The 19,441-nt window shown below is 30.1% G+C and overlaps 2 protein-coding genes across 2 annotated transcripts; one reads left to right on the top strand and one right to left on the bottom strand.

Annotated features, from left to right (window-relative positions):
• Positions 1-5,774: 5,774 nt before the first annotated feature.
• Positions 5,775-10,564, bottom strand: LOTGIDRAFT_139253 (hypothetical protein; the record flags this gene model as incomplete). Its single annotated transcript, XM_009049377.1, has 13 exons — positions 5,775-5,974; positions 6,208-6,305; positions 6,708-6,896; positions 7,128-7,195; positions 7,510-7,557; positions 7,838-7,908; positions 8,104-8,194; positions 8,494-8,655; positions 9,062-9,115; positions 9,460-9,514; positions 9,748-9,810; positions 10,089-10,147; positions 10,421-10,564. Coding segments are annotated over 13 exons (1,302 nt in total), but the record flags the coding sequence as incomplete, so codon positions are not given.
• Positions 10,499-18,917, top strand: LOTGIDRAFT_200139 (hypothetical protein). Its single transcript, XM_009049376.1, has 12 exons — positions 10,499-10,564; positions 10,825-10,936; positions 11,287-11,487; positions 11,935-12,696; positions 13,856-14,110; positions 15,311-15,462; positions 16,083-16,199; positions 16,636-16,750; positions 16,963-17,033; positions 17,547-17,700; positions 18,224-18,337; positions 18,515-18,917. Exons 5-12 carry the CDS (start codon positions 14,076-14,078, stop codon positions 18,648-18,650), a joined length of 894 nt encoding a protein of 297 aa, XP_009047624.1. The 5' UTR covers positions 10,499-10,564; positions 10,825-10,936; positions 11,287-11,487; positions 11,935-12,696; positions 13,856-14,075; the 3' UTR covers positions 18,651-18,917.
• Positions 18,918-19,441: the final 524 nt, after the last annotated feature.

The following is a 19,441-nucleotide window of genomic DNA, read 5'->3' as shown; positions in this document are numbered from 1 at the left end:
TCTGACACATATGTATCACCTGAAAGAAATACAGAAAGTTGGTTTTGAATTTTAACGAGGGATTCAAACATATATAACCGGTTATGTTAAACAGTTACACCTCTTCAATCGGAATGATAAGTCTTCTCTTCTTCTTCAATAGCCATAGACAAAATTAACAGACAAAAATATACACAGATTAAAATACATATAGGTTAAAGAAGATTTACTGTTTAAATTAAGATTAATTAAAGAAGGTAAGGATATAATCCTATATTAGCACCTATTGAATAGTGATACACATTCATACACAGTAGTCAGCTAAAACTTTTATAGAGGCACATTTTGATAGGGATACTTGTTTTAACCAGCTGGTATTCAAATTTAGCTATCCTTTATTCTATTCTCTTACAAAAGTGTCTAGTTAAATGAGACTAGTTGATATTGTCATGGGCAGTTATGACAAACAGCATTATAATATCAGTAATATCTGCTTATGTCATTAACAGTTTGTAATTAACATAAACTAAACTGCTGCAATTCATCCTTATTCAGCTCCAATATTTTGACAATCAAAGCCTTTCTCTCATTTCAATGTAATTATTAGATCTCTAGCATAACTTAAGACTGCATATAAAACTATTGTGACAGTAAACCACCAATGAGTACTAACTATATCACACTGGTTTTATGTCTTTAGTACATAAAATCTCTGAAGTGTGAATATTTTTTACTATTCAAACCCATATTAATACAAACAGTACAATGGCAAAAATATCTGGAAATTATAATCAAAATGATTTTGAGGATAATCAGTTTCTAATCTTTAGAGTTAAATTTAAACAAAAACAGTTCAAAGGAAAGTACAAAGACTATAACTCCACAGGTTATCTATGTGTACTACAAGTTAAATATTACTAATATGTTAAGAAATAAAAGGAAACATGTGGTAACTTCAACTTCTCCACTTATACCATCATAACAAAATCACATTAACACAAAACTTTGGAATACTTGCTGTGCTGTTTTCTGCTTTAGAATTTTTAATCTGAAATTTGTTTTCTGACTGAATTTTTGTTTGGTTTATAAAACAGAGCGAAACCTGATGCCATATAAATAATTAAAGTTAATTCTGTCAAATGACAACAAAAATCAAAATAAATCAAGTACTAACCAGCGAAAAGATTAAAGTTTTCAACCAGTAAACTATGTATCACCAATGATCATTTCAGTTCAGATTGACATACATGCATACAATCACTACTAACTTTTGTTTATGGCCAAAGCAATATGAAGATATTTAGTTTATACTAACCAGTGGAAAAGTATTCTAACTGTAAACTAAGGAATTTCGCCAATGATCATTTCGAGTTCAGACTAACATGCATACTATCACTACCAACTTCTACTAATAGCCAAAACAATATAATGATATATATTTTGTAATTGGTAGAGATGTTATTATTGAAGTCTATACAATAGCTAGATAATATTGGTATAGACAACTGACCCATACCACACATAATCATATCATTAATGAAGAAATAACTCTTATCACTCAACCAGTGATTTATTATTAACATGACTAACCTCAGATACATTAACATATTAGCAGAAGATACTAACATTTACTTAATATACATGTTGCTTATCAACACTTATATTAGTCTGAACCAAGGACTTCAAACCCTTTTACATTACAAAATTTATTTATTCTCAGAATGGCTTTCAAAGTAGGATGTAAAACACCATTTATTTATTTTCATTTTCAGAATGGCTCTCAGATTAGAAAGGATGAATTATTTTGTAATGTAAATGGTCAAGCATTCTGAGAACTGTTACAATTCCAATGGTTCTCAGAGCAGACTTGATAAAGTGGTGTAATGTAAACAGTAACTATTCTGAGAACGCGTTAATGCACATACCTAACAATTTTTCCGTCGGAATTTTGTCATTATTCAGTGAAATTGTTGATTACATCCAGATTTCATCCTTTACATCACATTGACTTCTTGTCCAGACCGAGAATGAAACACTTTATAGCACCTTTAAGGTGCAAAAAGGGCTCTTCAATATGTTTGAATTCACTGCCTCTTATAACCATAACCATATGAGTCAGCTGTCAGCTAGATTAGAGTCACTATCTTCACAACCAGATAAATTCTATTTTAATGAATTAGAACTATAATTTAAACCATCAATATTTTACATTTAATATAACTCCTATGACAGCTTTCTTTAAAACTGATTTGAAAAAAATTGATATATCTATAGTTATCATTATTAGCTTAATTGAAATAAACCAATATTTTAATATCTTGATCAGATTATTCAGATATAAATACCATCAATAAGGCATATCATTATCATAACTTAGGTAACATTATGTTAAATCATTAAAGGGACAGATTCGCCATCCGTTGCGTAGTCTCAGAAACAGGAAGTTTTTAGCTAAGCTAATCAGTTTGTCTGTGGTAAATTACCTCTCTTTCCTTAAATCGAATACATTATCCTATTCACCATTCATAATATCTTATCAATCAATTCATTTTCCTTGTCATTATTTTCCCCAAAATCTTTTATCCATTATCATGCTATAGTGGATTATGACCTTTGTATCTAAACGCGCATGAAATATGCAATTTTCTTTTTAATAGTAGCATTATTCTTCAGTTTTAGCAGCAAAAAAAATAATTATTACAATTTCTATAGATATCAATGTTCCTGTTAGAACCATTATTCGTCTTAAATTTTTAGATTTTAGATATGGATTTTCATTTCATATATTCCACTTTTATTATATTATTCAAACTAACTGCACAAACAATACTCTCTCACTTGAGGTTAAGTCTGAATGCCTGTGTCTGTGCTTTTATATAATTACTTTACGCAATGTTAAAACCCAAAATTCCAAAAATTCATGTGTTAAAATGACGACTCGTCTTTAATTGAGACTCTGCCTTATACAGAAATGCTATACATGTATACAGAAGTTTGAGGTATTTTTGAAGAAATTATGCATTTTTCATACATTTCAAGCAGTTCTGAAGACTATTGACTTATATTCAAATCCCAAATCAACCCCTGAAAACAGGAAATTTGTCCCATTAATTTACTACTGCAAGTAATATAACTCAAGTCACTTTTAAACTATGTCAATTGTATCATAAAATAAGACAAATCAATACAATGGTGTAATTATTTCAACCTTATCTACAGTTAGTATTATACCATTTATGTAACACTAGCAAGATAAGCTTCCTATTTAGTATAACTGAACAAGACATATATATTAGTAAGATAAGATAACAAGATGTAGATATATAATAGACATTCCATCTACTCTCTCTACCAACATTTATTAAATAACCATGTTAACAAAACTTTATCTTTCTATTAGGGTCTCCCCCTTTCGTACTTGTTGATTGATTGCATTAACCCCTTCCCCCTATTTTTCTGGATTTTCATTTTCATGTTGGAGATTATATTCTTAATAAAAATAACACAAATTTTACTCTAGATTACAAGGGTCTCATTACTCACACAAAACTTAAAATGACTCCCAGGTTGAAAACCCCTGGTGTATAAAGTATCTAGAATAAATTTTAGAAATGAGACTGCCAATTGATCTATGAAAGTATATGAATAAATATTGATAGCTAATGATGACTGTTGAGCTCTCTCATGATATCAAAATGTGAAGATTATGCAAAAATAAATATTTCATTGGCAATATTCAAATATCACTTTCAATTTGAGACATTAAACACTCATCTACATGCTATTGAAAAAAAACACAACAAAACATCAATTCTCAAAATCTATTTGACAATAAAAAGTTAATACAATTCATGTTATTTTTAACAATTAAACTGCCTTTTAAGATATCAGGAAATTAATAGTTTCTAAACTACCTCTAGAAAGCAAACCTACCAATGAGCCAAAAGAAAAACTTGAGTTTTCTTCTGTTTCATTGTATGGTGAGCGGCTTTAATGACTTGCTATTTCAGCATCTGCATCTACTGTCAGATCTACTATCAAATAGTGACCTGGTAGCCAAATTGCAGTAGCTGCATCACTTGTTGAAAAATCAACTGAGCGGCCCTGCTTGCTACTCATGGGTAGTGAAAGAACATTAGGATTACCGGTATATTGATTGATAACTACAGATATATTATAGTACAGAGATTAGTTTCATTGAATAATGATGGTATGACTGAATTTACTGAACTAAAAATTTTCTACTTGGCAAGCAATCAGGCATAATGGCTTTTTTTACATTTGATCCCAAAAATTAACTGAACAAAACACTATAATAGAGTAGGCCTATATACCTTGCATTTAGAGGTTTTTTCAATTAAGATATTGGGTTACAATTTTGATATTTGGATCCAGCGCGTTCCTGAGATATACACTCCAACATATATTAAACTCTGTTTTATAATAGAGATTCTATGTGTCTAGGGAGAATAAGTTTCTTATTGATGGTTGTATAGCATAAAGAGTGTTATATTTTTCAAACGTATTACATAATATAGGCCTAAGGAGGTACAATAGCATTTAAGATTTTAAACAGATATAAAAAGAAAATTGAAAGTGTGGTAATCAGAAACATTCATAATTTATTAAGTTTGGATATGAAAAACCAAATTCCTGGCATATTGATGTTTGAAAATTAGCCTATAGAAGATAAATGTTTCTTCCTAGTGCAATTAATGAATTTTGTAACACATGGATAAAGATAAAATATATATCGTTCCAAATACATGTTTTAACCCTTGCATCTTTGACTTTGGAGGTGCGGAAAAGACCTATAAGAATTTTTTCTGACCGTACTCCTGCCGACAACTGTCAAGAGAGATAGATGTGTCGGACTTATAGTAATAAATAATGAGTGTACGCGGAGTAGCCTATTGATGGTTATGCTGTTATTGCAGTGCCTATCCAAAGTGCAATGTCATCTACTATCCTGCATATGCATATCTTACCTTTCCTTTAATCAGCACTTCAAAAGAGATGCAGTTTCATTAATATAAATGCAATAGTTACTTTCTAGATCTCTACATATTTGTGTTGGGCAGAACCAGAGGATTTCCTGACTATTCATCGAAGGATTCCCCAACAATCAGCGCTAACTGTAAATAATGTAAGTGATAAGGTAGGACTACTCCAACAGTTTGTAGAAATTGGACTACAGTTAAATCATTTATCCTCATGTTCTATAATATATCCATGTTTATCCTACAAACTTTCAGTCAACCATTAAAACAACTAACAAAATATCTTGACTGATGTTCATGAAAGTAAACACCACTTCAAAATATAGTCGCAATACAGGACAATCAAGCAGCTCAATAAATAATCAATATTCATATCTCAATAATATTTATTACCAGTAACATCTTATTTTATAAATAATTATAAATATGTACATAGTAGAATCTACAAGTACTTTAGTAGTTAATTATCTAATAGAAACTTTTGCATCAAACAATTACTGGTTTATGAAATATTTTTATATTAATTTCATAATTTATAATATTCCTTTTTATAAATGCATTTTACACTAATAGAATAGCATCATAACATCATAATTTTGCCAATAAACTAATTAGCTAAATGTTTGGAACTGCATGCCAATAAATTATTCACAGTAAAGAGGATTGCTGCATCCATGAAAAATTTCACATATCCCATTGAATGAAATGTGGTTATAAAGTTTTATACATTGAATTATTATTAAATCCTCTTTGTTAGTGTCGATCATCATAAACTAAACTAAATAGTAACTAATATTATTGTTGATCCATTTGTTCTGGACAATCATCACAGTCTTTGGCACTGGCACCACTAGGTTTCACTTTAAATTCTTTTATATTAGTTAATATTTGATTTATCAAGTCTTTTAGATAAGTCTCAGATCTTTTATCCTCTAATAAAGATTTTAATCGTTCTGGTCCATGTTCATTTTCTAACAATTCACAATATTTCTCAGCTGAAAAAAAAATATGGCAATAGATCAGAATGTAGAGAAAGCTTTTGAAATAATTTGTATTTTTCTATAAATAGTCAGGTTTATATCACCATATTTCATACAAGTGACCATCTAGATTTTTTTGATTAATTCTTAATATACGAAGCCCATATTCAAATGAAATAAATTGATTGGTCTAAAAGATTTAGTATAGAGTACTTACTAACAAAAAGATATAAAGAGTTAATACTTACGATACACATTAGTGAGATTACACAGAGCCCAGATAGTCCAATGTTGTACTGGTGGTGTGTCGAATTTATCTAATAATCGTAACAAAGGTTCAAATGATCTGAAACAAAAGGAAAACATATTAAATACAGGCAGTGTTTTCTGTCCTGGGGTCTTATCTCTTAACACTGTTTCTTGGATATACTAGGGCTAAGATTGTTTTGAGAATATGTGGCCAGGATTATGTGTTACTCTTCTTGGCTCACATACAGAGAGGGATCCAAATGTTGATATAAAGTGGTATTATTGATAGTTTACAGATTGTATGATTGATTAATCATTCCTTGATAATATTACCTAACCCACTTTTATATCCTATCAGTATTGGCTAAATTTTCTATTTAGTGGCTTACTTAATGGTTAACAATTTTACAATCAAGTGACATTTCAACTAATGGCTAGAGTTAAATGTTAAGTAAATTCAATGGCTTGACTCCCTCTCTATCAATGACATTGTTTATACCTATAATTAATATTTCGTTTTGAAGTAATATCCCATCTATTTATAGCTGCTGTCAATCTACACAATACCAAATCTCGTTGTGTTTCTGTTATAGTCCAGGCTTCAACACCATCTGAAGCTATATGAGCTAAGACACCCGCAGCATTATAACTTACTTCAATACCATCACTTGTTGATTCCAATAAATCACTATAATATAGTTTATTACTTATAAATGAACAATAAACTCATATCATGTCATACAAATTATTATTTAGAAAGATAGAACTCGTAGTGAAATGGATAACTTCTCTAAAAAATAAAAGACATTGTACTTTGGTAGACATTGTTGCCAATGATTGCAAGATTTGTAAATTACTACATATCACCAATTTAATATTAAAGTACTTATATGTTAAATTTCTTATACATTATACATACCTAAATACACTGATATATTTTGATACCATTAATAGTGGTCGTAATTCTTTGACTTCAGCAATATTACCCTGTAATAAAAAGCAAAAAGTTCTTTGCCAATGGCATTCGTAACATATCAGTTGACTGTTACTGATGCCTAAGAATGTTGAAGAACATCAGGAAATTGGGAATTAACTTATTAGATCAATCATTCCAAAATATCTGATGGCTTATTTTTACTTTGTTTCACATTTTCATGGTGATAGTGACAAGAATGGTCTCCTCATGTATATACATATATAATCATATAATATTATCATAATGTGTATTTATAGTATCACTGTAAATGTGAAAATTATCAATAAACCAGTCATTTCTCGTCACAGATAACAAATTAACTTACCATCAGTCCCATCATATTTCTTAATAATTCAGCTCGATCTTTAAATAACTGTCAATATAAATAAATAAATACTACTCTAATACTATTATAAGTATGTATATTTTAAGTATCATTTCACAAAGTAATTGCCTGTGTCAGGATTTATTTAAGAGTTCACAGTTAAATTTTCAGTCCATACATGCCAAATAAAATTAGTGAAAATTTCAGATTATCATAAAATTCAATTACTTTGGTATCAACCTACAAACACTTAAGAATTTTGTAAATGCATTGTGTATAGTTGAGTATAAGATCACACCTAGCATGGTCTAACACTTAAATAATTCACCTCTAAACATTGTAAAAACAAATCCATTCCACCACAATCGATGAATTTTCTACAATTCTGAGCTGTTTCATCTGAAAATAAAACATTCAACATGATAAACATATCCTCAGATTAGAAGGTATTCAAATGACAAGACTAACAATTATCATAAATAGTTATGTAGGAGTAGCTGTGGAGTTCTCTAAAAATTTGGAAAGGAAAGTCTGCTGAAAACCAGAAAAAGTGCTAATGAAATCAGTAAACTGACTGAAATTATCAATCTATACCTGTAATATTCCACATGGAACTCCAGGCTACTTCCATCATATCATCACATTCTTTTTCTTCTATTTTCTTTTTAATTATCTTTAACATTGTCTACAATTATTATCAAGAATAAATCTAAAATTATCAATACAATACACCATATTATAACAAACATCTTAATAAAATAAAGTTGGCCAGTAACAGTAGGAAAACTTGATAAATTTATTGATACCTAATTGAATAGAAATGGATTGCTATATGTACTATATAGAACACTTTGATTTAATTGCTGTTTGTTGAATTTTCTATCTGAATCATGTAGCTTGATGTACAGCTGGTAAAGTAAACTATTTGTAATTAATGATATATTTTTGACAGTATGCAAACAAGTGAAAATAAAGCAAATTTACCTCAATGGCTCCTAATTCTCCAATCAAAGCTTTCTGCTTGTGTTTAACTTGGCAAGCTAAACAATTGATAAGGTATATACCAATACGGTGCATAAAATCATCTTGTATATCACTTTTGAGCATGTTTAATAATACTGTAGAGAGTCGAGCACAATAATATACCTTCAAAACAATAATCATACAGGACAAAGGCAAGGAAGAAATAACAATGTCAATGGCTGGCATTCAGTTTTTAAAACAAGAAATTTATATTTTATTGTCAACAATTATCAAAATTAGATAATAAATTTGTTTCTGATGATCTCCATGGTAATCTAACAAGGTTTCTACCACAATCCTGTTAAATTTAACTAATCAAAACGTGCCTTGTAGGATTTCTTGATAACAATGATGAATTGTGGGATACCGAAAGCTATTTTCGAGTTTGCTATCCCAAGATGAATCATTGACAATAGATGGACCAACACAGAACCATTTGCAGATCAATCTATGAACTGCGCAAGCTTCCTCTGCTGATTCACAATAATCTTGCTAATGTTTTGAAAACAAATGAAACATTTGAACTTACAACTTCTTGTGAAACATTAAAATAACATAATGTTAGACACCCATTCCTCATCATCTAAAAAATAAATAAAATGTCAACCATTATTATATTGACAATGCTGTATTGTAACCTTAAATTTCAATTAAATGTCAGAATATAATTTTATGAAATTTTATTGTACATTACATTTCACCAAGGTAGAGCACTCTCCAGGAGTAGTATATCATAAAATTGTGTTCCATTAATGAAAGTGATTTCAGGATGGTTAATGATTCAAATTTCAATGATCAAAATTCTACTGAATTGAAATCATGTAATGTATGTTAAATCTTCAAAACCTATTCTCAAAATTGCATCTGTACTTCATATCTTGTTGCAAGACAATTTATAATATCATATATTTATGAAAATTCCCCTACCGTTCTTTCATTTGAGAAATTTTCCATTCCATCTAACACAAGATCTATAAACCTTCTGTCATAAAACAAGACATGAAAATCAAAATAAGACTTGCAATGTCATAGGTATTTTATGTATAATGTACATATCATTTTCAGACCAATTTACTCTAGACATGAGCTTCATAGATAAAAGTTAATATAGAGTGTATTTTATGATTTATTTTCCTTATTTTATCTATTTTATTATCTAAGATATCAGTGAGTGTTTCAAAATCTAAGAATGAAAATAAGTAATATATAGTCTACCTTTTCTGTTGTTGTGTTAAGTTATCTTTCTGTTCACCTTTAGCTATATAAAATAATGATGCACTGAAATATATATATTATATACATAATGATGGTAATGCAAATCAATTCAAAACTCAAATCTGGTGTTTTCTGTAATGTCGAAAGAGTGAACACAGTGTCATGACAATTTGACTATGTACAATATCTACATTATCCTCACTAAAATTAATGGCTATCTTTTCTAATATTCTATACATCAAAACATGTCCTCTGAATTACAATGAACTATATGTGAGCAGACGGATTAAAAATGAATGGATTCAAAATCCATTCATATTAAAAACTTCAAATTGTCTTACCTGCCTGTTATCTGGACATGTTTATCATGAGGATGGCGCTGCATTCCATTAAGTAATCCCTATAAAAATAATAACAAAAAATAATTCTTTTCTTTTCATCCAATCCTTGCCTCATCTTATGACCAAATTATTTAGTATATTATTCTGTAGATATATTTGTCTAATGAATTGACAAATTAAGCTTGTTATAACACATACATTTAAAAAAATTTCAAGACAGTAATATTGTCATTTGAAAGTTAAAGTTGCTCTTGACAAAATCCTCTTCATTCCAATTTAGTGAAGATTTTGTCAATATGCATGCAAACTGCAAAGTAAAAGAGTAATCAAACCTCAAGAGCTCGACATTGGTTAACAATTTCACCACCTTGGAATCGATGAAATAACATATTGAAGGCAGTATATAACATGAGAGATCTATCTTGGTAAACTTCAACTGCTAATAGCACTTGTTCTTCATTGGCATTACCAGTAATCTACAATACACACCATATTTATCTTACATTGATTGGTGGTTAATGAGGTAAGAAAAGATGCAGTGAATTGATATAATTTTGACTTGATATTCTAAAAAGATCTAAACTGAGATATCCAATAGCACACAACTTTTTTTGGAATGAAATGTTATTTTTTCACACAAGAATTGTTTGATGTATTCCACGTTGTTTCCTATATTGATATATTCATAACTCTTATATAGACAATTAAAACTGTAAACAGGCTATAGTTCTATTACCTTATTAGCTGGTATATTGTCCCTGAAACATGGATCATGTGCACAGTTCACCAAACCCAGAAATTCCAGTTGTCTGCCCTTTAAACCTGGTATACCTGACTCTACTTCTTCTCTAGAATATAGAATACATGTAGTAATACAAACTATATCAACACTGTAAGTACCTATTTGATACAATGCAGGAGAGTCAGATTTTAATCCTGTTAGACACATCATTAGCTGAAATTGAGCTCTAAAGGCTGATGGAAATATATTTCTTTCAGCTTTGATATTTTCAAGATACATATCTAGGCTCACATATATAATCACCCATGACAAGCCTACTGCAATTGTTTTTTCATCTTTTAATTAGTGTGGTGAACCTCAATTTATTTGTTTATATTGTTTGACTCACACAATATCTTAAACGCATGACAAAATCCATCATCTGCATTTCTTTTCGAACTACTATATCAAACTTACAGTTCATATCTCAGTTTTGCCGATGTTGGTTCTAGTCTGTGAGAAACAGGTTTGATTTTCTCACCATCTGCCAGATTAGTACCTGATATATCTAATGATATTAGGTTTGGTAAATTTGTGACTAGGGTAGTCAATGTTCTAGTAGGTTCATTATATTTCAGTGGTACTATAATATCATTACTAACTGATATATCTAAATGTCTATAGATAAAAGAGGAAAGGATTAAAAAATATAATGGTACATTAAAACGATAAATTTTATAAATAAAGCATGGATTATAGGCTAAATAAATTCAAACCATTAATTAACATAGCATAATGTCAGAATGAAGATAAAACTGTAAATCTCGAATGAAGAAAAAACATCAGAAGAAAGGGGTAAAGACTTGAAGGGCTAAGACTATCTGCTGTCCAAATAAAATAAAGATTTGTGGAATAGTATACATGTGGTAGACATAGCTTCAATTGAACAGAACAATTATAGGTAAACAGTTGAATGTTTTAGAGACCCATCACTTTCTGTGCAAATCAATTTCCTCATTACACATAAGTAGGCTCAATATCATTTCACAAACAAGAAATATAGAGATTTGCATTTTCAATTTTTCATTCTATTGACAAAAAATCATCAACAGTGACAAAACTTACCTTAATGTTTTTATCTTGGTAATAAAGTCCACGAAATATTTATTTTCTGTACGTATCACATTATTCAATATCAAAGACACAAGATGAGAAAGGTTTTTCAACTGTCTCACATTATCATAACTTAATATACAGTCTGATAAATCTAAACATGTTAGTTGCGTCATCTGAGATAAAACATGTTTAAAATCAAATTCAAGTATATTCCGACAGTCCACATCATGAATAGACAGTGTACGTAGGTTTGTACATTCTAATACAGTTTCCACCTGCGCATTTGTGTTAGAATCACTTTCATACAGTTCATCACTTTGTAAGATGGTGCAGCCTTCAATCTTGAGAGATTTCAGTGTGTGTTTCAAATGGTTGATAGTATGAAATGAATTATGTGTTAAACTATGACAATTAGTTAATTCTAATTCCACAATAGGCTGATTAACCAAAGTTTTTAACTGATCATCATTGATCTTAGAATCTCTCAAACATAATGTACTAATCTGTGTTCTTTCTCTGTTTGAAAATATGGGTAGTTTATCTAGATAGCCTTCATATTTTGTACTTATTAATGTTTTTACCAGTTTATCACATAATGATTTGGGCAAAATAATAGATGGATGCAGAATAAACTCTTCCTTGTCCACATCTTTGTATGCTAATGTTTCAATATTCTGAATGCAAAAATTAACACAAATATCTTCCAGTTTGTCTGGACTATTCATTGGCCAACCCCCTGTCATTTTTACCATTTATTCCAACCAACAATGTCTGGAATAAAAACATTAAGAGTTGTAAAAAATAGCAAAAAGTTCATTTGTAATGAAACAAAAGTATATAATAATAAATATTATTGTACCCAATAATATTAGCTATGTGGTCTTGTCTTGTCTTGTACTTTCTGAGAGTTGAGTTAAGTTAGGAAACCAAGACTCAGAAAAAGAGAAAGGCACTCTAAATAAATAATTAGCAAACAATGACCGGCCTGTGCTGAGTAGGGAAGGCTCTAATAATAATAGCCTCATGATTCATAAGCCACTGTCACTGTCAATAAGCAAGTGCTTTTGTCAAAATTGGGTCTAAAAAAAATAAAACATTTGTTGTAGCTTTGGACTAGGCTTAGTTTCCAAAAATTCTGATTCGTTCATTGTATAAGTTTAAGACTAAGTAAGACACAAGAAACAAGGTCAGCAATGGAACTAAAATACAGTGGTGTAACCTATTTTCGTGGATATAAGGATTCAACACCGAATTTCGTCAAAGTTAAAAAAACTAAATTTTTTTTTTATGTCTTAGATGTTTACTCAGATATTCTACAAAATAATTAAAATTGGTTTGTTTCGATTTTCTTTATGAATTCTTCACTTTGACCCATATTTCATGAGCAACCAACTCGGCAACAGCGGCAGAATGCGTCACCTATTTTCGTGTACAATGTTTGATCTATAAATAAGTCTAGAAAAACACGTTGTATGGATACCGTGTGGTATAATTAACTTCTCTTAGTATTTATCTTTAATATCAATTCATTATACCTAGTGACAATTCCTTCAAAGAACCACGATTTAAAAAATAAATAGGGACTGACAAAATAAGATACGTAGCGTGATTTATTGCTAAAAGTCACTGAAACAACGTCATAAGAATATGTCGCTCATTTAAATTATTAATCCTTTCCGGAAATCCACGAATAATAGGTTTCCACGAAATTAGGTTACTCGACTGTACTGACTCTGTCAGTCTGTGACTGAATACGCAATTATGCAAATGTTTTTCAAGACCCGCCAATACCATGTAAGTCTTCCTGTGCCTATGCATAGAACTGTGGCCTATGTGCTGCCATCTTGTATGTTAGGAGATATCTTTGTTTTTGAAGAAGGCAAAATAAACAGAGAACACAATATATTCCAGGAATTTTAAATTCACTTACCTTAGCGGTTCTTTTTTGTCGGTAAAACAATAGATGATTGACTGACATATGAACTTTTAAAGTCCAAATCCAAGACATTTAACATTTTAGATAAATGAATGATCCCAATAGACCTTGACCTTGAGGAATATCAGGATCATTGCGTCCAATCCACTGGGTCCACTCACTGCAAGATCATTTTTCTGATATTTTTTTACTTATTGTAGTCATAACATATTGTATGCGTAAAAGCAAAGAACTGTATACAGTTTTATGGTAAATGGTAGAAATCTGGCTTTGCCTTTACCGTTTCTTATCAGACCACAGTTACCAAGAGTTACATCCTAGTAAAATATACCGGACGACTTGTTGGTTGGACCAAAGACAACTCGACCAACTTTTGCCACTTGGACCACTTTTTATAAGCTCACTTGAAATGTGGGGCTATATTGGCGTCACCCATGTATGTCTTAGAAGGCACAATTCTTGACTGATATTGAGTAAATGTATTATGTGTTTGTTTTAGGCTAGGGAGAAAAATCAAAAAGTTGCTGATCTTGTTGAAAACATGTTAAAAATTGGCTTGTAAACACACTTAAAGGGAAAATTTTCAATGAATTTTGAGGAAACCTGGTGAAACTATTTTATTTATTATCACCCAAGGATTAGGATGATGAACACTATTTAAAATGAAAGAAATCGAAAATACTTATTTGTGTTCTTAATTTTTGGCTTGTTAACAGTAGTAGTAGGCCTAAGCTAGTTTATTTTCACCTAATTATGAACCCTATTGAAAATAAGAAAAATCTAAAAATATTTGATATGAGGTAATGCAGTTGTTCTTGAAATACGTTCAGTTTTAGCTCGTAAACATGCTTGAAGGGGTAAATCATGAAAGATTTTGACAAAACTTGACGTAAGTTTTTATTATCATCTGAGGATGAGCTCTGTCATTGAATGTCAGGAAAAAGACGTTACGTTGTTTTTTAGATCAAAAAAACTTTTTGCTCAATTTTGTGAAACTATACACCAAAGTCTAGAGAAATGTGTCCCTGGAAATTTTAACAAAAAATATCCAGTCAAAAGTTTTTAATGCCAGAACTATTTGAAAAGTTTACGTAAAGCCTACTTTTAAAGTTCGTTAGGCTTTTTGGAAGCTGGTGGAAGACTACTGTAGGGATTAAAGGGGCATTCCTCTTTATTTGTAAAACATTTATGTTATCAAAAGCATCGCAAATTATACCTGAAAATATTTCTAAAGTATGCTATTTATATCTATGTATCAACTTGATGAAACTGAATTTGTTTTAAAAGGGTTCATTGAAAACAGAGAGTACTAATATTTGGTTAAACAGTTTGACCTGGATCTGGTGTTTGGCTAAATAATGACTCATATTATTTGTTGAAACCTTCAGAATATGTAATTTTTGTTTACTAAAGAAGGCCAATATGAGATGTGTTTGTTGTTTTTTTCAGGAAATCTGAAATGTGCATATTGTTTCTATATGTAAATAATGAATACCAACCAGATGAGTTTCAACTAATATTAGTAAATAATAGAGATGAAACATGGGACAGACCAACAAAACTTGCTGATTTCTGGTCCACTAACAAAGACTGTATTTCAGGTTCGAGTTGATACTATTTTTCTTGAGTGGGTTATGTTTCCCCTACATAGTATTATACAAGTTTACTAATTTATCAGTGTAATATGTTTTGCAAAAGTAAGCTACTGGATGCATGTGTATTAACTAAGTTTGTTGTGTGAGATTTTTACAACAAATCAAGTGTCAACCCAACTGTTATGCTTTCCTGTATATTTTGTTTCATAAATGCAAGGCCTCATTGTAGAAAAGCTATAAACTTTGTAATTTATATCATACTTGTGCAAACTACAAGTTGTTTTGACTTTTCATATAGAATCTAACTCCTGTCTGGAAAACATCTCACTTTGTTTTTGCTTGATTGGGCTAATGCAGACAGTCAAAGCCACATTGTGAAGGAAATTTGATCTGGACATTTTAAGATTTCTAACCGTCAAGGGATGTTGAATACATGTTTCTTTGGCATACACAGTCTGAGTTCACTGTCCCATTCAAACCACTACCTTGATCTATGCCTTTTGTATGTTAACTTCTTTGAAAGATCTATTTAAAGGTATAAATTTGGCGATTCTGGACATCAGAGCAGCAACAACATAATTGGAGATCAATTAAACACATGATTTGAATATCAAATATTGTCTTAGGTTTAGATAATGAGCCTGGTAAAGAAGGTGGAACCTGGTTAGGTCTAAATAAAAATGGTCGAATAGGAATCTTGTTAAATATACCAAATAATTTTCGTGAAAATATGAAAGGGAGAGGCAAGTATATGAACATTAAATGTACTATTACATTACTGCAGTATAAGTGAGAATATTTCAAACCCACTCACTCCACTATTTCAGTTATGGTTTTTAATTGCACCACTCCAATTTTTGTCAGATGGTTTTTGTGGTTCCTCTAATTATACAAATGGTTATCCATATATGAAGTCACTATCTTAAAAGCTGCACATAACATCTAAGAGCATTAAAATCATAAAAAACACTTTTTAATTACATTCCCAAAAAACATCTGTCTGAAAATTAGAAAGGTGTATAATTGATGCAATAATACATGATACATGCAAAACATTTAGAAAACCTCTTTAGTTTCCTTCAAGTGAGACTCAGATGGAACATGTGACTTGCAGAATCTGAGAGCTAAAGGATATTAGTGTCTGGTACACATAAGACTAAATATCTTAATTTTTTATAGGATACCTTGTAAGTAATTATTTAACATCACAAGACAGTCCGAAGTCCTTCATTAAAAATATTGAAGACATGAAATCAGACTACAATGGATTTCATCTAGCTTTACTACATAAAAGGTATTTTCAAAATAATTTATCGATGCAAGATTGTTATATTCAATTGAATTTGCAAATGACATCTAAAAAATTTGACGGCTTGAAAATGTATGTAAAGTAAAGGCATACAGATAGCTGAAATTAGATTCTGGTTGAGGCAGATGTTTGTGTACTAGTTCCTGTAGTGGTTTTGTTAAAAATATTCAATTTCAACATGAAATGGCTGTTTTTAGCAATGGTAAATTTGATATGGAATATTTAACAAATGGAAGTGGAAATGCTCAGTTATCTAAAATTAATAAAGGTAAGAATCATAATCTTTTAATTTCTTAATGGAAACTATTTTATACTCAACCTACTGATAATAATTTTAGATAAATTGTTTTCATATTGATTTATGTGTTGAATTATGATGCCTATCCATATTTGTGATGATTGGAAAGACAAAGTTTGTTATAGCTTGACCATGTGAAGATGTACCCAACTATGCAACTAATCAAATGGATATGGCACACTCAAAATTGACCCTTCTATTTTTTTCTGAACCTATTTTTCTGAAACCTGTTCCAAATTGTTTTATTAATATAAAGTAAAATAACTAACTATGGATTCCAAACTAGGAAAACCAATCACATAATGTTTGTTTTAAATGATTAAATGGCACTACGGATTTCCGGTTTATCGGCAACCGGATAAACACGGCTCCACTGTATTAATACATTAATATAGTTTAAGGCACAACATTATTATGGAACACTACTTCTCTTGTTTACAATGTTATTATTTAGAATATTTTAGTTTTAATCAATCTTATCAGGTCAGTATACATGTATTGGTAATAGTTATTATGATAAACCATGGAAAAAGATTATAGATGGCAGAGAACCATTCCAAAATATCATTCACAAATATTCAAATCATAAAGACAAATTGATAGATGAATTATTGAACTTTATGTTTGATAAAAAACAGTAAGTACAAGAGTTTATTTTGGAGTTAATTTTCAACTCTTTAATAACATGTGTAGGCCTACTAATACTAAGTTTAGTCAGTTATTGGAATCCTTTTACTTTTGGAAATCGAAAGAAAGTTAGATAATGTGCAATAACTCTGAAACTGTTTATCTGATATTACCAATTTCGAAATTGACTGAAATCTCATCAGTTTTATTAAGATCGGATAAAAATTGTTGCTTTTATCATGCATACAAGCCAAATTTAGGGCGTTTTTACTACAAGGGCAATAACTCTGAAACCATTCATCTTATTATTACCATGTTGCCGTATAAAAAAGGATCAGGATTCAGTTCCATATAAAGTGATCATATAAGTTTATTTTGATGTAGATTCAAAAAATGTTATTAGATTGAAAGATTATTTGGTGAAATGATGTTTAGGAATTTTTACCCAACCACAACCATGTGTCCACAAAATTCTATCAAGAACCCTTTAATTCTGTGGTTTTTGTCATTGATTGGTCTTATATTTTTTAAAGGTATTATCCAGATGATGTTTTATATAATCAAACTAAAAATATTTATGCAAGAGATTATATAGAACAATTAGCTTGTAGATATGTATGGTTGCCAAAATATAAATATGGCACAAGGTAACCTTTTTTTTTTTATATATAACACCATGCATTGCAATGAGGGAAGTGACTCAAGGATCTTCAGTCTTAAGTGAACAAATAGTTATATTTTTTTTTATCTCAGGATCAGTGTCAAAAGAAAATTGGAGGACAATGCTCTTGATTGATGATTTAGGCATGTTTTGTTTATTTCAGGACAACCACTATTGTATTAATTGATGGTCAGGGATGTTGTGATTACATTGAAAAAACTCTTGTTACTCCAGTTGATGTTGAAAATCCACAATTTACTACTAAGTCATTCCATTTTCAACTCTCAAATACAATTTAAGATGTTATCTTTGAGTTTTATATGCCTTATATCGATTGAAGATGACAAGGCTTCATGTTGTGCATCTAAACAATATCAAGCTATTAAGAACTTTGCATTTCTTTGACAGTAAGAATGTTATGTAATTGTTTTGAATTTAATGTTGTATTTTTTTTACTATATACATGTACTAGTTATAATTTATGAATGCTATAATTTATGAATGTTATGGATTACTTATGTGATTGTGTCATATGAAAATATATTGATAAACTATCAATAATCTTTAATGTGTGTGCTGTTCATCTTTACTCATACATTGAAGCATGATGTTAAAAGTATCATTGGGTATAACGATGTCAAAGTCACCTATGTTTACTCTGACAGTAGACAATTACTGAAAGGAGTGCAAGATTGAAAGTCAGTTCTGTTACCAGTGTTCTAATCAGTGTTGGATATCAATTTTTGGTTGAATTGCAGTTTTCTAAAAGTATATAAATTGTTCTGATAATTGATGTAATGAGCATGCCAGTATGCAGGCCACTACACTGTACAGATTCTACAGTACATTTGAAGCTCCATCTAACCTTGCAATAATGTATGAAATTGTTGATATTGTCTCCTGAATTTCTGAAATGATAGGATCTCTTATTACATGTAAGCCTAAGCAAGCCCATCAAAATGTCTTTGACCAGAGAAGCCAATATATTCAATAAAAATGTTTATAGGGGAAACAATATAAGGAAAATTAACTTTCGAACGTGAAAGTAAAAAATTAAAGACATTTTATCATGTGAATAATTTATACAATA

Source organism: Lottia gigantea (genome assembly GCF_000327385.1).
Source record: "Lottia gigantea unplaced genomic scaffold LOTGIsca_134, whole genome shotgun sequence".
Classification (NCBI taxonomy): Eukaryota; Metazoa; Mollusca; class Gastropoda; family Lottiidae; genus Lottia; species Lottia gigantea.
This window is presented reverse-complemented; position numbering and strand designations above follow the sequence as displayed.